Source organism: Chlorocebus sabaeus, chromosome 8 (genome assembly GCF_047675955.1).
Source record: "Chlorocebus sabaeus isolate Y175 chromosome 8, mChlSab1.0.hap1, whole genome shotgun sequence".
In the NCBI taxonomy this organism is placed as follows: domain Eukaryota; kingdom Metazoa; phylum Chordata; class Mammalia; order Primates; family Cercopithecidae; genus Chlorocebus; species Chlorocebus sabaeus.
The window spans coordinates 39,080,206-39,103,381 of NC_132911.1; the positions used below are offsets into that span (position 1 = coordinate 39,080,206).

General features: G+C 37.2%; 1 protein-coding gene across 1 annotated transcript in view; it reads left to right on the forward strand.

The window, feature by feature from the left end:
- LOC103215662 (disintegrin and metalloproteinase domain-containing protein 5) overlaps positions 1-23,176 on the forward strand; it is a 149,035-nt gene that overhangs the window by 19,675 nt on the left and 106,184 nt on the right. Inside the window, exons 8-11 of the mRNA XM_073018616.1 lie at positions 14,333-14,404; positions 14,579-14,745; positions 15,532-15,613; positions 21,095-21,231. Of these exons, the coding sequence (XP_072874717.1) occupies positions 14,333-14,404; positions 14,579-14,745; positions 15,532-15,613; positions 21,095-21,231 (458 nt within the window). The remainder of the gene's footprint in view (positions 1-14,332; positions 14,405-14,578; positions 14,746-15,531; positions 15,614-21,094; positions 21,232-23,176) is intronic.

A 23,176-nucleotide genomic window follows, 5' to 3' on the forward strand; every position in this document is an offset into this window, starting at 1 on the left:
CTTCACCCTTTCCCCCCAGCTCTTGGCAACTACCTTTCTACTATCTATTTCTGTGATTTTGACTACTTTAGATACTTTACAGGAGTGGAATCATACAGTATTCATACGTTTGTGATTGGCTTATTTCATTGACATAATGTCTTAAAAGACTCATCCATATTGTAGCATGTATCAAAATTTAATAAATTTTTAAAGTTGAATAACCGTCCATTATATGTATATGTCACATTTTGTTTCTCAATTCATCTGCTAATGGACATATGGGTTTCCACATATTCCTTTTGTGAATAATGCTGCTGATACAGCTCTGATGACTGCTAGAACACCAGGGTCCTTGGACTCACACTGATTTAGATAAAATGACACAGACACATGTGGAGTGGTTTTAAGGAGCGGAGAGTTTGTTAGGCAAGAAAGAAGGAAGGAAGAAGAAAACAGCTCCCCTATACAGAGAGAGAGGGAGGGAGGATTCTAACAATGAGAAATCCTGTGTGTGGCGGAAGAGTGGTTGCTTATATTGGGATGCTGGAGGAGGCACTGTCTGATTTGATTTGCATAGGGCCCAGGGGATTGGTTTGACCAGGTGTGTCATTCACATAGCCCACAAAAACCTGGCCCTCCCACGTGAGCCCTTTAATATGCAAATATGGGTCACCATGATGTTTTGAACACATGGTATTATCTGGAGATGGCCATGACACTTGTGATACCTGGTGACAAGGAGAAGAAGGCAGGAATTGCCATATTGAGTGGACCCATTTTATAATCGCTGGCATTTGCATGTCAAAGCCTGCCAGCCTGGGCCTTCAAGCCTCCTTTTCTGTTAGAGAAGAAATGTTTCAGGGCGTTGCTTCTTTTTACAGGAAAATTTCCACTAAGAACCTCTACCCTTTCTAGCTGCCTAAAAATTATTTATTCACAACTCCTGTATTATTCCCCACCTCAAGAGAAGCAAACCTAACTGCTGTTAGGGGGTGTTGGATGATGGTTCTTTCTGGATACTTCCTGCTGAAAAAGCGCATCGTGTGGGTGAAGAGCAGTGGGGTCTTCTGAGGTTGATTTAAGGGTTCTCTGAAGAATGGCATGTTTATGTGTGGATTTGCTTGCAGCACCATTTGTTGTTTGATTGCTCCTAGGCGAAAAGAGATAAATTTTACAAGAATGTTTAAAATATTGGGCTAGAGTATGAGTATTCAGATTACCACCATTAGTAGGGGTCCTATAGACCATAACTGATTGTAGAGTTTGACACCTGTTAGTTACACCAATGGATTGCAATACCAGTTTACCTTCACTAGATGTCGCTGTATGTTACTAGAAACCTTAATATAAAGGTAACGTTTTCCTTGAGAAAAGCATACCTTTTCCCCTTGACTCACCATTAGAGAATAACTTTAGCTTTAGACCCTTTTATAACTTGCAATATGATTGGGAGAAATATGCCATTGGGTGGCTAAAATGCCGTTAATTTTAACAATTCTTTTCCTTTAGTAATTAAATTTTTTTTATGACTTTTACAGACCATTTTATAAAATACTTAAACATTTTGACTTGTCCTAAACATCCATCCTTTAAACAACAAATCATTTCCTTTTTGGACAAGTATTTATTATATGAGATTCTTCCTTATATATATATTTTTCTCTATAACCTTTTAGTAGCTTAGAGTGCATTATATTACCGACCTTTAGTAAAAAGTCCTATTAAACTTAATGACAGTAAAACTTTCATGCTTCCTTCTTATTCCTGTTACTCTTGTTATAAGCAAAACAACTTTGACTAAATATTTTCTCCAGCTATTAATTCTGATGATGATAATTATTAGACAAAATATTTTAGCAATTAGAATTCTACAATGAGAATTCCGCATTGTGGGTGCTACAGTGTGCTACTGGGGTTTCAGTATAGCTTTATTGCAAAGAGTAAGGTGACTATAACAGTTTTCCACAAGAGGGGCATAATAAATAATTTCCATTGAAAACTTTACTTGCCAAGATCTAACATTTCCCTTTGGGGACTTACGAAGTTATAAAGGCAATCCCATGTACAATTAAATCTCCCTGCAAATATGCATGAAAATGAAGTTTTAACATTTGGCAGTGAACTTCGCGAGGAAAGGTTAGAAACAATGAAAAGTATCTGGCGAGGTGGGAGTGGGGCTGAGTAAGGTGAGAGTCCTCACTTAGTTACTTATTTTTTATGGTTTTTTTTAGCTTAAGATCTTCTATTTCTTCACATTGATATTCTGGCCGTTTTTCTGGGCTGTCAGGGGTTGCTCCCTCAGTTTTTCAGACTTTGACTTGAGTGTAATGTATTCAGGAGTTGATTTTTGTAACTTTTACTGCCGAGGGGGTTGAAAGAACAGCGTAGGGCTCTTCCCAGCTTGGCTTAGGGAAGGAGAGAGAGATGAGAGTTTTTACTAATACTAAATTTCCTGGGTTAAATAAAGTTGGTTCTTATTGGAAGTGAGCTAGAGAGGCTCTATGTTTAACCAATTTAGAGGTTTTCTGCCTGAAAACAGTTTTTGTGCACATTGATAAGTTTTATCCTTTCCCAAGTGAAAAGCTTGGTGAAGGAAATTTTTTTTTTTTTTTTTTTTTTTTTTTGAGACAGTCTCACTGTCACTCAGGCTGGTGTTCAGTGGCACCGTATCAGCTCACTGCCACCTCTGTCTCCTGGGTTCAAACAATTATCCTGCCTTAGCCTCCCGAGTAGCTGGGATTACAGGTGCCCGCCACCACGCCCAGCTAATTTAAAAAAAATTTGTAGTCGAGACAGGGTTTCACCATGTCTCGAACTCCTGACCTCAGGTGATCTGCCTGCCTCAGCCTCCCAAAGTGCTGGAATTTTAGGCATAAGCCACCGTGCCCAGCCCCTTGTGAAGGATTTTAAGGACTTTCTATTGGCTGGAGGCTGGCAAATGGAGTTTGCCATTCTCTGACTGTAGCCATTTTGAGGGCTGAAAAGTATGCCCTTGAGAAGTGGCCTATTTTATTTTTGCAGGGGAATACTGAGGTTAATTTTTCTTATGGAGCCTTCCTAGATTGGAAGGGCTTGAAGCATGTTAATGCCTTGAAGCTTCCTTGTCACTGACTTAGCTGCCTGATCAGGTAACCTATTTTTTTTTTTCTTGGCTGCCTTATCTGTTTCCTTTTGCTGTTCCTTAGAGTGTGTTTTTGATATTTTCTTTGTGGAAGAAAAACCGAGGATAATAGCTTACTAATTTATTGGTGATATTTGATAGGAGATTTATTGGTGGTAAGAAAATGTTTTTCCTTTTAAATGGCAGCATGAGCATGCAGAACTAAGAAAGCATACTTGGTGTTAGTGTAAATGTTAGCTATTTTTCCCTTGGTTAATTCAAGTGCTCTTGTAAGAGCTGTTAGTTTAGCTAATTGAGTGCCTGTGCCTGGGGAGAGTGACTACTGTTTATTCAGCCTTATGGACTTCTTGCTTTCACCACTGTTTGTTAGCTAAGAAGAGCTCCCCCTAGAGGACAGTAATCCTGCCACTTTATGTGGAGTGTACATAGTTAAATTATTTCCTGTGGTTAACTTGGAGGCTTTTTTGAATAGTAGAACTATCATGACAATGGCTTGGAAGCATGTGTTAGTAGGTCTTCTTAACTGCAAATAAAGTTGAGAAAAATATTGGGTTATAGAGTTTTTCTTGAGATGCCCCTTATGGTCATGGGAAAAGGGGAGGCCTGGATTAGAGAGGAGAAAAGAGAGAGACTGACTCTAGTGTTTAGAAGGAGGTCTACTTTCCTTTCTTTAATTTGCAAAATTAGCTGGAATTGAAAATTTAATTTCCATAAAGCTCCTGTGCTGTAATGGCAGTTTGAGCCACTGGAGCTGGGGCTTGGGCCCCGGGACCCATTAGTCCTGCTGGACCATCTGTGAGACTGGTTCTGAACCCAGTAACCTCTGCCTCTGGGGGCAGTTTCGTCTCCAGTGGTTTCTGTCACAAACTAGACAGGGTTGAGGTGGCTTCATCTTGCTACCTGGGCATTCCTTTGTAAAATGCCCTGGCCTGTCACACTAATAGCAATGAGCAGATGCACCTTGGGGATCCTGGACTTTGCAAACCTGCAAAGCTGCAGTTAGAGACTTTGTCCTTCTTCTGAGCTTGCTTTCTTTCTTTTGGGCCTCCTTCTGGTTCCTATTACAAAAGACTGAAGTGGCCACCTTCAGAAAGTTCTCTAAGGTGCTATTTGGTCCTATAGCTTGCTTCTGTAGTTTTCTTCTAATATTAGGAGCTGCCTGTGTAATAAACTTGTCCTTCAGGATGAGCCGTCCCTTGACTGAATTAGGGGATAAAGAGGTGTGTTCTATTAGTGTTTCTCTCAGCCTTTCCATAAAGGCTACAAGATTCTCGTTTAGCTTTTGGTTTATTTTAGACAGTTTAGAGTAATTGAGTGGTTGGTCCTGGTTTTCCATAGGCCTTCTAAAAGTCATATGAAAAAGTGCAAGTGCTTTCTTTTCCATTCAGCTCCTGAGCTGTTGGGGTTTCAGTTAGGGTTGTCTGCTGGAACTGCTTCCCCCCCAATTGGGAATGGTGTTTCTATTACTTTTTCACTTTCCCAATCTGCTTCCTTACCTTTTGGTGTATTATGGGAGATATATTGTTCATTTTCAAAATTCTCCGCTGCTTGCAGAGCTGCCTGCTTTTCAGCTGCAGTCAGGGTCTGATTTAGGAGCAACATGACATTACTTCATATGAGGTGAAATACCTGAGTTAGATTTTGGAAAGTTTTTATATACCTATCAGGGTCATCAGAAAATCGGCCTAAGTCTCCTTTTATTTGCTTAAGGTCCTGTAATCAGAAGGGAACTTGAAGGGGGATCCTTAGATGGTTCCCCTGGAAGTTGCTTTCTTCATTTTGGGGAACTATTTTACCTGGGCCTGCCTGATATAATTGCTCAAAGAGCTGGGTTGATCTTACAATACTTGTAAAGGTTTAGTAAAGATGCTATGCCTTTGTGGAAAAGAAAATGAGTTGCTTTCTTCTTCAGTGTTCTGAGGTTAAGGAAGTGCCAGTGTTTCAGAGTACATTCCAGAGGGGTGCAAGCTGAAGATAATTTGTTACCCATTTAGGAAAAGAAAAGAGAATAAAAGCGTCCTTTTATTCTCCTTCCTTTCCGTATGACCCAGAGTGGAGGAGAAGACAGGGAGCATTCTTGTACAGTTTTCCCTCCCTGGTTTCTGGATCCTGGCCCTGTGTTAAACGTGCCACCCATGGTTGAAGGCATGGTCCTTCAAGCCATGGAATCCGATGAACTAACCGATGGGACTAACCATGCTTTACCCACGCAACCTTAGCTTCTCCGCCTAGTGTGATTCCCCTTTGACTTCCTAAACCTGTGTGATCTGCCTGGATCCCCAAAAAATGGATCTTTGGAGAGACTGTGTCACCTTTGGGTAAGGTTTCTTTAATGTAGGCAATGTGCTAGATTGCCTGCTATTACAGCCCGTGTTAAAGCATTTACCCTTAAAAAAATGGTTCCGATTATCTTCTGAATTTAAAGTCCCCTTACTAATTAAGTACTATCTTAATTGGAGACAGAATAGGTGCCTTAAAAGAATGTAGCAACTGAATGGCCATTTTCCTGCTGATGCGACAATATCGACACTAAAATTTGGCTGTGAAAGACATCTTACTCCTAAATGTTGTGGCAAAGGACTGGCAATGTGTCTTCTGAAGAGGATTTCTATGTCCACTAGGTGGCGCTGTTGGCTTAGAAATACCATGTGCTCATCAGCGAGTTAGTAGAGTGACCTCCCTGTGGGTGAAAGGGGAGAACTCTCTTCCTAGAAGATTGCAATGGCATTTTCCTGAGCTATAGCCCCATTCTACAGCATTTCCTGATCTTGCCTAACAGGATTATTTCCCTAGCCCGTAAAAGCTCCCACACATTCCACGCACACAGAGAGTAAGAGAATACAGAGAGAGAGAGAAGAAAAGTTTGGCGACAGGATAACTGGGAGAGAGCCTTGAAATTAAAGGACAGATTTAAGGTTGAAGTTTGCTCTTAATACTCACCACTCTGATGAATGATTTCTCGACCCATGCACCAAAATGATACAGCTCTGATGAATGGAGGAATGGGGGACTCGGAACAAAGAGGAACCCCGTGTGCAGCAAAGAAGTAGTTGCTTATATTGGGAAGTTAAAGGAGGCAGCGTCTAATTTGCATAGGGCCCAGGGAATTGGTTTAACCAGGTGTGTCATCCGCATAGCCCATGAAAAACCTGGCCCTCCCACCTTAGCCCTTTAATATGCAAATGTGGGTCACCTCAATGTTTTATCACATGGTGTTATCTAAAGATGGCCATAATACTTGGCACACCTGGTAACAAGGAGGAAAAGGTGGGAATTGCCATATTAAGTGGACCCAGGTTTTAATTGTCGGTATTTGCATATCAAAGCTTGCTGGCCTGGTCCTTCATGCTGCCTTTTCTGTTAAATGAGAAATGTTTCAGGGGGTTGCTTCTTATTACAGGAACATTTGCACCAAGAACCTTTACCCTTTCTAGTGGCCTAAAAACTGTTTCTTAATATCTCCTGTATTACTGCCGTGAACGTTGGTGTACAAATATTTTCTGAGTCTGCACTTTCAGTTTTTGTAGGTATATACCCCGAAGTAGAAGGTTAGCTCAGATGGTAATTCTATGTTTAACTTTCTGAAGAACAGTCACACTGTTTTCCACAGCAGCGGCACCATTTCCATTCCCATTAGTAATGCCCAAGGATTTCAGTTTCTCCCCATCCTCACCAACAATTGTTATATTCAGTTTGTTTTATTAATAATAGTAATTCTAATGGGTGTGAAGTGGTATCATCTTGTAGATTTGATTTTCATTTCCTTAATGATTAGTGATGTTGAGTGTCTTCTCAGGTGCTTATTTCCCATCTGTAGATCTTCTCTGGAGAAATGTCTGTTCAAGTCCTTTGCCCATCTTTTAACTGCACTGTTGCTTTTGTTGCTATTGTTGTTATAGAGATTTGGGATTTCTTTATGTATTCTGGATATTAATTCCTTATATAGATGATTTGCAAATATTTTCTTCCATTCTGTGTGTTGCCATTTTACTCAGTTGACGGTGTCCTCTGATGCACAAACTAATTCTAATTTTATGTGGGTTTTTCTGTGTTTCCAGTTATAGTTTAGTCCATTCATCAAAAGCCACATTCACAGATTCTTTTAAAAACAGGCACCTTTACTCTGGGAGGCTTGCCAAGCTTCTGAGTGACAACTCCCTTAATATTAGAAACTGTTTTGTATAACTAAGGGTGTCTACTAAGCACAATCTTAAATCTCACAAAGGTGTCAACAAAATATATTATAGTTACACCCTTGATGTGAGATAGTTTCTTACTTTGAGCATGAATGGCTGGAGATGAGGATTCTCCTTACAATCTGAACAGTTTTTTCCTTTAGAATATCTCTTTCTTCTTTTAGTTTATCAAAAACAGCAAATATAAGCTAATTGACACACTTAACACTCTGATTTTAAATTATTTTGCCAAAGTTCACAAATTGCTTAGGAACATTTAAAAATTTTTTTCCAAAGACTACACATTGGGTACAGAGTACACTGCTCAGGTGATGGGTGAACCTCAATCTCAGAAATCACCACTAAATAACTTAGTTGTGTAACCAGACACCACCCTTTGCAAGTAAACTCTCAGGATTTTAGTTCCAGCGAATGAAGGCAAAAGTGACTAATCAGAGCAAATGAGACTGAGTCAGGTGCCTCAGGTGCAGGGGGCATGAACCTCATCCAGCTGGCACAGAGCACTGTTTCTGTGGCCACCAAGCTGCAGACAAACCAGCAGACTGCAAAGAACCACATCACTTAGAAGCTGAGATGTTGCCTCTTTCTTTCTTTCTTTCCAGGAGTGTTAGCAGCTATAGTCAAGTTTCAAGAAGAGGGGAATGCTGTTGGGACTGTGCAGGCAATGGCCTAAAAACAATAAAAAGCCCCACTAAAAGCTGGTTTTCTTTTGATTATTATCCTCTACTGACAATTCTAAGTAATATCAGTGATAAAATAAATCACTGGGGAAGACCACTCCCACACCTGCCCCTAGTTGATATGGCACTGTGAAAGCACTCCAGTATCTTTCTTTTTTCTTCTTTTTTTGAGATGGAGTCTCACTCTGTCGCCCAGGCTGGTGTGCAGTGGCTCACTGCAAGCTCCACCTCCTGGGTTCATGCCATTCTCCTGCCTCAGCCTCCTGAGTAGCTGGGACTACAGGTGCCCTCCACCAGGCCCAGCTAATTTTTTGTGTTTTTAGTAGAGATGGGGTTTCACCATGTTAGCCAGGATGGTCTCAATTTGCTCACCTCATGATCCGCCCATCTTGGCCTCCCAAAGTGCTGGGATTACAGGCGTGAGCTACTGCGCCCGGCTTCCAATATCTTTCTTAGGAAGGATACATCATCAGTTAAATAATGAAATCAATATATATTCACTGTAGAACATCTAGAAAACTTTGAAAAAATATTTTTAGGAGAGAATTAAAATTCGTATAACCCCACCACTTATTGATAATCATAGACCTTTATGTCATTATTACTTTTTCGGTTATTAAAAGTAATTCTGCCATAAATATCCTTGTTACATATATTTCTTTTGGCGTTTGTGATTTTTTTTTGGGAAGTGCATTCTTGAAAGTTTAACTTTTAAAAAGAATCGAATATATATCATCATATCCTGTAAAAAGTATTTATCAATTTATAATTCCTAGATTGGTGTACATCTCTCCCAACACAAAACTTTATCATGAAAAATAAATCCTGATTATTTAATTGGCAATTTTTTTTGAGTTTTCCAATTGTTGTGTTACTACATTTAATAGGTCACCACTTTTGTCAGGGTAATAGTAGTTTCCTCATTGCTCTCTTAGCTGCTGGTAACAAACGGCTCACCATTTCTCTAGCCTTTGCTAGAGAAGAGCTCCTCTGATGCATCCGGAACCCTGGGTTGCTTTCTTAGGCCGAGAGTAGTCACACATATTTGTGGTGCTTGTTATCATAGCACCTTACTTACAAGCACCAATTTTAAATACTCTGATACTCTGTAAAGAACCACCACAAAAAAGTGGCTTAATGCAAAAGCCATTTATTTAGTAATTTTGCTAGGTATTTCTTTTGGTCTGTATGTGGCTTGGCTGGGAAGTTCTGCTTGTCTCCGCTGGGCTCATTAATGCTTCTGAAATCAGCTTCTAGTCAAGAAGGTGTCTTTGATTCTGGAAGTTGGCTAACTATGAGATAGAGTCACTGGGCTTTGTGTTTTTTGTCTACTAGGAGGGTAGGCCAGGCTTCTTCACATAAGTGTTGCGTGGATCCCACAGCATCAAGAGAGTGAAATCCAATGTTCAAACACTTTAAAAGTCACTTTTGCTGCTGTTCCACTAGCCAAAGAAACAGAAAGTTCATCCTCCCCTCCAAACCCCCACTACCCTTCCCAGTCTCTGGAAACCATCCTTCTGCTCTCCATGACCATTAGTTCAATTGTCTTGATTTCTCAATCCCACAAATAAGTGAGAACATGCGATGTTTGTCTTTCTGGTCTTGGCTTATTTAACTTAACACAATAATCTCCAATTCTGTCCATGTTGTTGCAAATGACTGGATCTCATTCTTTTTTTCATGGCTGAGTAGTACTCCATTGTGTATATGCACCACATTTTCTTTATGCATTTATCTCTTGATGGACCCTTCTAAATATCAGTTATTGCAAACAGTGCTGCAAGAAACATAGGGATGTACTGATTTCCTTGCTTTTGGATATATACCCAGCAGTGGGATTGCTGGATCATATGGTAGCTCAATTTTTAGTTTTTTTGAGGAAAGTACAAACTGTTCTCCTCAGTGGTACATCCCCACTAGCAGTGTACAAGGGTTTCCTTTTCTCTGCATCCTCATCAGCATTTGTCATGTGATGAGCCTCTTATATATTTTGGTTATTAATCCCTTGTCAGATGGGTGGTTTGCAAATATTTTCTCCCATTCAATGGGTTATGTCTTCACTTTGTTGACTCTATCTTTCAAGGTGCAGAAATTTTTATTATTTCTTTTTTGAGATGGAGTCTTGCTCTGTTGCCCAGGCTGAAGTGCAGTGGTGCAATCTGGCGCAATCTCTGCTCACTGCAAGCTCCGCCTCCCGGGTTCATGCCATTCTCCTGCCTCAGCCTCCCAAGTAGCAGGGACTAACGCACGCGCCACCATGCCCAGCTAATTTTTTGTATTTTTAGTAGAGATGGAGTTTCACCATGTCAGCCGGAATGGTCTCGATCTCCTGACCTGGTGATGCACCTGCCTCAGCCTCCCAAAGTGCTGGGATTACAGGCGTGAGCCATTGCGCTGGGCCTGCAAAAACTATTTAACTTGATGTGATCCCATTTGTCCATGTTTGCTTTGGTTGCCTGTGCTTGTGGGGTGTTGCTCAAGAAACCTTTTCCCAGACCAATGTCCTGGAGAGTTTCCTGATGTTTCTTTGTAGTAGTTTCATAGTTTGAGGTCTTAGATTAAGGCTTTAATCCATTTTGATTTGATTTTTGTATATGGTGAGAGATAAAGGTCTAGTTACATTCTTTTGCATATGGATATCCAATTTTCCCAGCATCATTTTTTAAATTTGTTTAATTTTATCAAATGCTTTTTTAGCCTCAGTTGAAATGATCATATGTTTTCTATCCTTCATCCTATTGATATGATGAATGATACTGATTGATTTGGATGTGTTGAACCATCCTTGCAACCCAGCGATAAATCCCACTTGGTCATAATGAATGATCTTTCTAATGCATTGTTGAATTTGGTTTGCTAGTATTTTGCTGAGGAATTATACATCAATATTCATCAGAGATATTGGCCTGTAGTTTTCTTTTCTTTCTTTCTTTTTTTTTTTCATGTCCCTTTGTCTGGTTTTGGTATCAGGGTAATACTGGCTTTGTAGAATGAGTTTGGAAGTATTCCCTCCTCCTCTAGTTTTTGGAATAGTTTGAGTAGCATTGGTATTAGTTCTTCCTATGTTTGGCAAAATTCAACAGTGAAGCCATCAGTTCCCAGTATTTTCTTCACTGAAAGGCTTTTTATTATGTCTCTCATCTCAGTACTTGTTATTTATCTGTTCAGCTTTTGGATTTCTTCTTGGATCAATCTTGGTAGGTTGCATGTATCTATGAATTTGTCCATTTCTTCTAGATTTTCCAATGTATAGGTATATAGTTGTTCATAGTAGACACTAATGATCCTTTGAATTTCTGCAGTATCAGTTGTAATGTCACCTTTTCCATTTCTAATTTTATTTGGATCTTCTCTCTTTTTTTTCTTAGTCTAGCTAAAAGTTTTTCAATTTTGTTTAACTTTTCAAAGAATCAACTTGTTGTTTCATTGATCTTTCATTCTTTTAATTTCATTTATTTCTGCTCTGATCTTTATTATTTCTTCGACTAATTTTAGGTTTGGTTTGCTCTTGTTTTAGTAGTTCTTTAAAATGCATTGTTAGATTGTTTATTAGAAATTTTTCCTCTTTTTAAAATTTTTAAATTTTACTTTAAGATCTGGGATACATGTGCAGAACGTGCAGGTTTGTTACATAGGTACACATGTGCCATGGTGGTTTGCTGCACCTATCAACCCATCATCTAGGTTTTAAGCCCCACATACATTAGATATTTGTCCTAATTCTCTCACTCCCCTTGCCCCCAAGCCCCTGACAGGCCCCCGTGTGTGATGTTCCCTCCATGTGTCCATGTGTTCTCATTATTAAACTCCCACCTATAAGTGAGAACATGCAGTGTTTGGTTTTCTGTTCCTGTGATAGTTTGCTGACAATGATGGTTTCCAGCTTCATCCATGTCCCTGCAAAAGAAATAAACTCATTCTTTTTATGGCTGCAGAGTATTCCATGATGTATATGTGTCACATTTTCTTTATCCAGTCTATCATTGATGGACATTTGGGTTGGTTCCAAGTCTTTGCTATTGTGAATAGTGCTGCAATAAACATACGTGTGCATGTGTCCTTATAGTAGCATGATTTATAATCCTTTGGGTATGTACCCAGTAATGGGATTGCTGGGTCAAAAGGTATTTTGAATTCTAGATCCTTGAGGAATTGCCACACTGTCTTCCACAATGGTTGAATTAATTTGCACTCCCATCAACAGTATAGAGGCGTTCCTATTTCTCCACAGCCTTGCCAGCATCTGTTGTTTCCTGACTTTTTAATAATTGTCATTATAACTGGCGTGAGATGGTATCTCATTGTGGTTTTGATTTGCATTTCTCTAAGGACTAGTGATGATGAGCTTTTTTTCATGTTTCTTGACCACATAAATGTCTTATTTTGAGAAGTGTCTGTTCATATACTTTGTCCACTTTTTGATTTTTTTTCCTTGTAAATTTATTTAAGTTTCTTGTAGATTCTAGATATTAGCCCTTTGTCAGATGGATAGATTGCAAAAATTTTCTCCTATTCCATAGGTTGCCTGTTCACTCTTTTTTGATGTAGGCACTTATAGCTATAAACTTCCCTCTTAGTACTGCTTTCATTGTATCCCATAGATTTTGGTATGTTGTATTTCCATTATCATTTGTTTCAAGAAAATTTTCAATTTCATTCTTAATTTCTTCACTGACCCACTGGTCATTCAGGATCATGTTGTTTAATTTCTATGCATTTGTATAGTTTCCAAAATTCTTCTTGTTATTAATTTGTAGTTTTATTCCATTGTCATCAGAGAAGATGCTTGATTTTCTGTCAGTTTTTTGAATGTTTTAAGACCTGTTTTGTGACCTAACATTTGGTCTATCCTTGAGGATGATCCATGTGCTGAGGAGAAGAATATGTATTCTGCAGCTCTTGGATGAAATGTTCTGTGAATATCTATTAGATCCATTTGGTCTATAGTGCAGATTCAATCTGATTTTGTTTTGTTAACTTTCTGTCTGGAAGACATTTCTAATGCTGAAAATGGGGTGTTGAAGTCTCCAGATAATATTGTACTGGGGCCCATTTGCCTCTTTAGCTCTAATAATTGCTTTATATCCCTGCCACTTACCACTCTGTGAAAAAAAAATAAAATAAAAAGAAAAAGAATTTGCTTTGTATACCTGGGTGCTCCAGTGCTGGGTGCATATATGTTTAAAATTGTTATATCCTCTTGCTGAATTGACCCCTTATTTATTATGTGCTGACCTTGTTTGTCTCTTCTTATAGTTTCTGTGTTGAAACCTATTTTGTCTGATGTAAGTGTAGCAACTCATGTTCTTTTTTGTTTTCCATTGGCACGAATATCTTTTCCTGTCTTTTTATTTTCATTCTATGTCTGTCTTTATAGTTGAATTGTGTTTCTTGTAAACAATGGATCAGTGGATCTAGTATTTTTCATCCATTCAGCCAGTCTGTATCTTTTGATTGGAGAGTTTAATCTATTTGCATTCAATGTTATTACTGATAAGTAAGGAGGACTTACTGTTGACATTTTATTATTTGTTTTCAGTTGTTTTGTGGTCTCTTCTTCTTTCTTTCATTCCTGTCTTTCTCTAGTGAAGTTGAGTTTTTCCTTTGGTGATTATTTAGTTTCTCATTTTTTATTTTTTGTGTATGCATTGTATGTTTTTTGATTTGAGGTTACCATGAGGCTTGCAAATACTGTCTTATAACATATTATATTAACCTGATAATAACACTATTTTGCATAAACAAACAAAGAAGCAAAAAGAAAACTAGTACAAACTCTATACCTTAATTTCATCCTCCCACTTTTTAACTTTTTGTTGTTTCCATTTATATCTTATTGTACTGAGTATGTAATATACTTAATATAATCTTTGCTAATTAATACTGTCTTGGCATTTTTAAGCAATTAGACATAGGAAGAGCTTACTGGAAAAAGAAGAAATTAGAACATGTGTTATAATATGTTGTGAAAAAGGATGTTTCTAACACAGTATATAGCATTTTAATGGTGATCCTGTCATTGAGGATTTTCCCACTTTCTCCACATATTGTTTTTCAGTCTAGGATTATATTTATAATAGAAATGAGAATTGCTTGAAATATCACATTTTAGAAATTCAGTATTCAATTTTCATAAAAAAGAAATAATACTGAAAATTGAATGTATTAAACATTGCTTAAAATCATGTTATATATTTTTATTAAATCATTATTTGCATATTATTACTGATTTCCTGGATTTCAACTGGAGTGGATTCCTATAGCTACTTTAGAATACAGCTAATTGTAAAATAAAAGAGATGTGATATATTAATTACGTTCACTAGTTTTTACAAATCATTTATCTTTTTCAGTTTGATTACATGGGCTCTGATATAAATGCTGTAACACAGAAGGTTATTCAGATAATTGGCCTTGTTAACACTGTAAGTTTTTAAAAGATATTATTTTAAAATATATTTTATGAAAATGATGTGTGTAATAGTTTTCTGTGCTGTTGAAGAGCTTCCATAACCAAAGTACTGTATCAAATGTGTTTTTAGAAAATGTAATATAATGTTCAAGTTTATTTACGATTTTTAATTATATTCTTCTTTTAGATGCTTACCCAGTTACAACTGACTGTCATTATATCTTCCATTGAAATCTGGTCAAATAAAAACAAAATTTCTACTACACGGCATGCTGAAGATGTATTGTTAGAATTTTTTGAATGGAAAAAGGACCATGTTAACTTTAAACCACATCAAATTGCATACTTATTTGTGTAAGTGTAGTATTCTGCATTTTATAACATTAAAGGAATAACTCAAAATGACTTGATATGTTCGTTATGAAAAATAAGCATTTATTTTATATATATCCTGTGTTCTACCCATTTAATATAGACACTATGGAATGTGAGAAATGTAAGCAAGAGTCCTTGTTCTCAAGGAGTTAATGTGAGGCAAAACTTAAAATGTTTTATTAAACAACATAAAGTTATTCATAAAAGTAAAATTCCACAAAAGGTATTGAAATAACGAAAAGTTTAATTGTGAGTGCTACAATTTATTTCATTTCCTTTGGTTTATGAACCTTTACCCCAGGTTATCATATTTCTATATTCCTGGCTCACTTCTAGGTAATTCTTATGTTTTTATTTTCTAATATAGTGAAGGGTTAAATTTTCCTACTATCTAGAATTTAATGTGCAGAAAATCTGGTCAAAAATAAGTAATAAATGAACAAGGAGGTCATAGAAATTTGAATTTTCAGGGCTATAAATATAGAGGAAACCAGAATAAAACCTATAATTATTAGTGCAATAGTATTTCCATAAATTGTTAGGCCTTATCCTAATTATATTTCTGGATATTTATCAAATTCAAAAGAGAAAAGTGTATATTGAAATATTCTTAACATTGAAACTTTGAGAGAAATGTATTTATGGCATAATTCAAAGTAGTATGGTGCTTGGGAGATAGTAATTGTTTGATAATGTTTGCTGCTATGAAACTTATCACCAATAATACCACTTTCAAATTCACTTATGGCAAAAGTTATTTTTCAGCTACAGGAAACTTCCCACCTTAATAGGAGCCACATTTCCTGGGCAAGTATGTAATAAGGATTTTGCTGCTGCAGTTGCTCTGGTAGGTAATTATCTGGTTTGCTCTCAATACTTTCATGTTTCAAATTTTCCTAAATATTTTAAAACATGCATAAATATATTACTTAGTTTCCTATAATTTTATAGCTTTTATATTACTAATTTGGAGCATAATCAAGGAGTATGTCAGGAATGAGGCTAGAATGAAGCCAGTGGAAGCATGATGCATTTCCATAAAGATCAAGAACATTTACTCCTGGTTAAGGAGTAATGTTAGATCCTCCAATCCCTTTTCTCCTGGGATGTGATTATATTTTTGTGAAATTGCTTGCTATCATCTTGCAGGTCACTCTGTGTTCATTTTTTCCCCATTTTTGTTCTCTGTGCTTCGCTTGAGATAATTTCTATTAATCTGACTTTAAATAGAATTATCTACTCTACAACAGTTTCAAATCTGCTATTAAGCCGACCAATTCAGATGGTTGAATTTTTAAATTCTAGAGTATCTACTTTATGATTTGTTAAAAAACTTTGTTAATTAATTAAATCGTAAAATCACATAATTGAGGTATAATCAACATACAAAAGCTATACTTATTTAATGTACACAACTTGCTGAGCATGGAGATAAGTATTACACTTGTGAAACCATCACCACAATAAATGCCATAAGCATATTTGTCATCTCCAAAAGACTACTTTGCTCCCTATGCTTATTATTATTAGTAGTATTTTGTCATAATAACATTTAATGGAAGTTCTATCCTCTTAGAAAATGTTTTTAAATTAATATTTTATATTTTATTTTAGATTCAGGGTATACATGCACCTGTTTGTTACATAGATATATTATGTACTGGTAGGGATTGGGCTTATAGTGTGCCCGTCACCAAATAGTGAACATTATACCCAATAGGTACAAGTGGGTTCTCTATTCTCTTCCATTGATCTATGTGTCTATTTTTGTAATAGTACCATGCTGTTTTAGTTACTATAGCCTCATAGTATAATTTGAATTCAGACAATGAGATGCCTCTAGATTTGTTCGTTTTGCTTAGAATTGCTATGGCTATTTGTGTTCTTTTTGTTTCCATATGAATTTTAGGATTTTTTTTTTCCTAATTCTGTAAAAACTGATGTTGATAATTTGATAGGGATTTCATCAAATCTGTAGATTGCTTTGGGTAGTGTGGTCATTTTAATAATATTGATTCTTCCAATCTATGAGTATCGGATATTTTTCCATTTGTTTGTGTCATCTACAATTCTTTTCCTAGTGGTCTGGAGTTCTTGTACAGATCTTTTACCTCCTTGGTTAGATGTATTCCTAAGTATTCTGTGTGTGTGTGTGTGTGTGTGTGTGTTTATGTGTATGTGTTTGTGTGCCTACTATAAATGAGACTGTTTTCTCGATTTGGCTCTCAGCGTAAATAATATTGGTATATAAAAATGCCACTCATTTTTGTTCATATATTTTGTATCCTGAAACATTACTGAAATAGCTTATCAAGTCTAGGAGTCTTTTGGAGGAGTCGTTAGGGTTTTCTAGGTACATGATCATGTCATCAGTGAACAGAGATAATTTGACTTCCTCTTTTTCAATTTGGATGCCATTTCTTTCTTTCTCTTGCCTGATTGCTCTGGCTAGGACTTCCAGTACTATGTCAAATAGGAGTAGTGAGAGTGGGTATCCTTTCCTTTTTCCATTCTTAGGGGGAATGCTTTCAAGTTTTCTCCATTCAATATGATGTTGGCTGTGGGTTTGTCATATATATAATTCTTATTACTTAGAAGTATATTCCATCTATGCCTCATTTGTTGAGGGGATTTTATCATAAAGGGATGTTGGATTTTGTCAAATGCCTGTTCTGCATCTATTGAGATGATCATATGGTTTTTGTTTTTAGTTCTGTTTATATGTTGAATCATGTTTACTGATTTATGTTGAACCATCCTTGCATCCCTGGAATAATGCTCACAGATTGTGTGCTTGATCTGTGTTCTCTCCCTGGACTTGGAGCAGCAGGAATGGAGGCAGTAGTGGCAACAAGTGAAAAGGGTTCGTCAGTGACCTCTGGGAGTAGAGTAGTATATATTCTGTTGGTACATGAATGTGCCTGGCCTCCTTTGTTGATGTGGTGGTGTCAGCTGGCACTGGGCTCCTCAGCTCAGGCAGTGGGGCCAGGAGTAGCTTGGCCCCACAGGGGAGGGTATAGCAGCAGCTTGGCTCAGGGATGGCAGGCCACCAGGCAGGGATGTTTCAGTAGTGGCAAAGCATCAGGGATAGAATGGGACACCTCCAGAACAGGACACACTCCAGCAGTGGTTCTGGTTCCAAGAAGCAGAGTGGAGTAGTTGCTCAGGCCATGGGGATAGGGCACAGTGTCATATCCTTCTCATGTGGAAGCATAGCTCCTTCGGGTGGGTTCAGCACCTATGAGGACTGTAGGAATCTCCAGTGGTGAGGACTTTAGGTGTCCAAGATGGCGATGGGGGCTGCTGGGGTCCTTTTGCTTACCTTCTCCCTCAGGGAGAAGTCCCTCCTGTATCTAGACTAATCTGAGCTGGGAGACACAGTCGTGGAGGCAAAGTGTTTTCTTCTGTTCTCTGTGTGGCTGTCCTGGGTTTCTATGTGTTTTTGTTTGTTTCAGTTGGAGTCTTGCTCTGTCACCCAGGCTGGAGTGCAGTGGTGCAATCTCAGCTCATTGCAACCTCTGCCTCCCAGGTTCAAGCAATCCTCCTGCCTCAGCCTCCTGAGTATCTGGGATTACAGCCATGCACCACCACACTTGGCTAATGTTTGTATTTTTAGTAGGAACAGGGTTTCACCATGTTAGCCAGGCTGGTTTCAAACTCCTGACCTCAGGTGATTTACCCATCTTGGCATTCCAAAGTGCTGGGATTACAGGCTTGAGCCACCATGTGTAGCCCATCCTGAGTTTTTGTGCTACACAGGGCTTCTGCTCTCCTTTGATATACTTGGCACCCTTATTTAGCTATTTTCACCAAAGCGTAGTTGCTCATTCATTGTTTTGACTGTCTTTGTAGCGGGGACAAGTGGTAGGGGCTTCAGTTGGCCATCTTGCTGCTGTCACTTCCCTCCCAATATCTTTTTTTAAAAAGTTTCTTTTTAATTTCATTATGATTACTTTAAATTTGTGTTTCTTTACTGTTCTGGTTCATCCATTTTGATTTTTGTTTGTATATTTTTCAGCTTACTTTCCTCATAGGACTTTCACATGTTAAATGCTACAGAAGGCAGGGCAAATTAAGAAAACAGGTACTACACTAGGTATTTCAAAAGGATTTAGAACAGAGAATTAGTTATACAGGTATTTCACATCTGAAAAAAGTCAAAAGGGAATAATGAGTTAACAGATAATAAAATGATAGTTACCACTCCAGAACTAAGGAAAATTGGGGTTCCCAAAATTGAGGTCAGAAGAGGGAACTTCCAACTGGCATTTAGGTTTCTGGAGGAAGGAGTACTGCCTCAAGCTGCTGCTACATTGAAGGGGCATAATTACATGGGTTCTGATAGTACTGGACGAAGTTGGAGTCAGGAAACTATTGATCCTGGAGTAAACTACAAATGCTGAAATAAACTTCCACTTTAGGAGCAAAATGGTGCTGACTGGGCCATGGTGCTGAACGAAACAACTGTCCGCGGGAAAAAGAAAGCCACTTCTTTCTTCCAATTGCAGATAATTTGGTAACAAAAAAATATGAGAAATGTAGTTTGCAGAATCTTAGTCCCACAATCCTATAGCAGAGTATAGAAGGGTAGATTTGAAATTCATTTTGTTGTTTTTTATGGTGCTTGCACTCATCTGTTATATCATTTTTTCTTATGAGATTTCTTAACATATGAGGAAAAAAAGAGGATTCTAACTTTTTCGTCTAACGGATAGTAGAGGGAATAGGGATCTACCAAAGTTAGGCAAAAATGTGGCGTTTGCTACCATTTATTCCTTGCTTCTTTCCTTATAATTTCTTTTGATCCAAAGCTGGGATGGGGAAGGAGAGATTGCTTGCGTTCAAGCAGTCTGCCAGGAAGTGAAATTGCTCTTTTTTGAAGGTGTACTGAAACGTTCGATGCATTCGTTTATTGTTATGTTGGCCGTGCTGTTTTTCTACCTGTTAGTGGGTGCAGGTGAACAATAAGCAACCCAGGGCAGTATGGAGAACCAAAAATTCAGAAACATCTCCGTGGATTGTGGCCGCCTTCTCTGAACTACTCTTTACTTATCATTCCCTCACTATCATTTACTTCAGGTTCATCAGAAACCAACTACCTTTTTACATTAGAAGATCAGTTAACTTTCTTTTATGATGTTGTTGTTTTTGTATTTTGGAGATGTTCAGTGGCCCATATTATTTTGCTCTGTGGTGGAAGAATTAATTGATTTTGGTGGAAGTACTTAAATAAACAGAGTAATGTCATGTGAGTAATTAAGGCATATAACAGCTGAGTTATTCTGAATGTTTTCAATTTTACCTGCAACTTCAAAATAATTTGAAATTACTTAGAAACAGATGATAGCTGTGTTCTTTCTCCTATATCACAACACTTTAATTGTGTTCTGAATAGTCATCTGAGCAGGACTCTTAAAGGAAAACATAAGCATTGGAAATTATGTACAGGAGAACAATAATACCTATGAGGATGTATTATTTATCTATTGTGACATAGCAGATTACACTAAAATTTAGCAGACAAAAACAATGCAGTTCTGTAGGTTAGGAATCTAGGAGGAATTCAGTGGGTAGTTCAAACTCTAGATTTCCAACAAAGACAAAATCAATGTGTCAGCAAGGGCTGGAGTTATCTCAAGGTTTGACTAATGGAGGATATGCTTTCAAGCTCAGTCATGTGGCTGTTGGCAGACCTCAGAAAGTCATTTCCAAGATCACTCATGTGGGCTTCTCTACTAGTTTACCTCATGGCATTGCAGCTGGATTCCCCTAGAGTGGGCAAGAAAGAGCAAGATAGAGAATTTAAGAAGCCAGTCCTTTTATAACATATCCTGGACATGATGACTCATCACTTCTGCTATACTCAGTTAATTAAAAGCAAGTCAGTAAGTCCAGCCTATATGCAATAAAGTGGGATTCCACAAGGACATGAACACCAGGAGACAAGGATTATTGGGACCCGTTTCAGAGGATGTCTACTATAGAAGGAATGTAGAATCGACTGTTGAAGAATATTAAAGGCATTTTGTTTAAAATAATTCAAAGAAGCCATAAACTAGGGTTTTTGACTGTTCTGTTTGCTAAGATAGCTGATAATGTCATTAAGTAATAGTGTTTTGAAACTTAATATAACTATTATGTGGACTCATTCATGTTTAATAAATCTATAATCAAAAAATTTATATAATTACTATAATTGCATCCACATAGGTATCTTGATTGCATTTTAAGAATTACTTTCATATACTAACTTTTGATTCGGTAAATATTGTTGTATTTTAGAACTGATTATAATTATTAGTTGACTTTTTCTTTTTCTTATATTTAGTACACAGAGGGTTTATCCTTGGAGTCATATACTGTCGTTATTGTTCAATTGCTTGGCCTTAATCTGGGATTAACTTATGACAAAACTGACACCTGCCATTGTTCAGGAGATGTTTGCACAATGACACCAAAAGCAGTGTAAGGATTTTCTTTATTAAATAGACATGTTCTTTCTTTAATTAATTTCTTTTTTCCTTGTTTTCTTTCAAACATTTTTCTTTTTAATTTTTGTGGGTACATTGTAGGTGTACCTTTATGGGGTGCTTGAGATGTTTTGATAGAGGCATGTAATGTGAAATAAACACATCATGGAGAATGGGGTATCCATTTCCTGAAGCATTTATATCCCTTGAGTTACAAACACTCCAGTTACACTTTTTAAGTTATTTAAAAATGTATAAATAAGTTATTATTCATTGTAGTCAGCCTGTTGTGCTATCAAATAGTAGGTCTTATTAATTCTTTCTGTTTTTTTTTTTTTTGTACCCATTAACCATCCCCACATCTCTATAGCCCCCTACTACCCTTCTCAGCCTCTGGTAACCATCCTTCTACTCTATTTCTATGAATTCAATTGTTTTGATTTGTAGATCCCACAAATAAGTGGGAACATTTGATGTTTGTCTTTCAGTGCCTGGCTTATTTCACTTAATGTAATGATGTCCAGTTCCATCCGTGTTTTATTTTTAATTGTGGATACATAATAGCTGCACATCATAAATACATACAGCATGCATATTTATGATATAGGTGTGATATTTTAATCCAAGCATACAATGTGTAATGATCAAATCAGGGTGATTAGGATTTCCATTACTACAAGCATTTATCAATTCTTTGCATTAGGGATGCTCCAATTCCACTCTTTTAGTTATTTTGAAATATGCAATAAATTATTGTTAACTGTAGTCACCTTATTCTGCTACCGAACACTAGATCTTACTCTGTCTATGTAACTGTACTTTTCTACTCATCAACTATCCTCTTTCTACCTCCCCCTCCAACCTTCCCAGCCTCAGGTAACCACCATTCTATTCTCTATCTCCATGCATTCAACTTTTTTTAGTTCCCATATCTGAGTTAGAACATGCAATGTTGTCTTTTTGTGCCTAGCTCATTTCACTTAACATTATGTCCCAGTTTCATCCACATTGTTGAAATGAGAAGATTTCATTCTTTTTTATGGCTGAATAAAATCCTACAGTGTATATGTACAATATTTTCTTTCCAGATTCATCCACTGATGGACACTTAGGTTGATTTTATATCTTAGTTATTATGAATAGTGCTGCAGTAAACATGGGAGTGCACATACCTCTTCAATACACTAATTTTTTTCTTTTGAATATACTTCTAGCAGTGAAATTGCTGGTTCATATGGTAGTTCTATTTTTAGTTTTTTCAGAAACATTTATACTGTTCTTCATAGTGGCTGCACTAACTTACATTCCCACCAAGAATGTATGAAGGTTCCTTTTATCTGCATCCTTACCAGCATCATTCTTGTCTGTCTTTTTGCTAAAAGTCATTTTAACTGGCGTGAGATGATATCTCATTGTAGTTTTGATTTGCATTTATCTGGTGATTGGTGATGTGCAGCATTTTTTTTTCCTATAGCTGTTTGTTGGCCATTTGTATGTCTTTAAAAAATGTTTGTTCAGATCTTTAGCCCATTTTAAAATCAGATTATTTGTTTCTCTGCTACTGAGTTGTTTGACTTCCTTATATATTCTAGTTATTAAGCCCTTGTTAGATGGGCAGTTTGCAAATATTTTCTCCCATTCTGTAGCCTGTTCACTACACATTGCTTATTAAATCCTTGTTAGATGAATAGTTTGCAAATATTTCCTCCCATTCTTTAGTCTGTTCACAATCAACAGTCACTGTGTTGATTGTTTCTTTTGCTGTGCAGAAGCATTTTAGTTTGATGTAATCCTATTTGCCTGTTTTTGCTGTGGGTGCCTGTGCTTTTGAAGTCTTACTCAGGAAATCTTTTCTCAGGCAAATGTCCTGGTGTATTTCCCCAATGTTTCTACCAGTAATTTTATAGCGTCGGGTCTTAGATTTAATTGATTTTGATTTG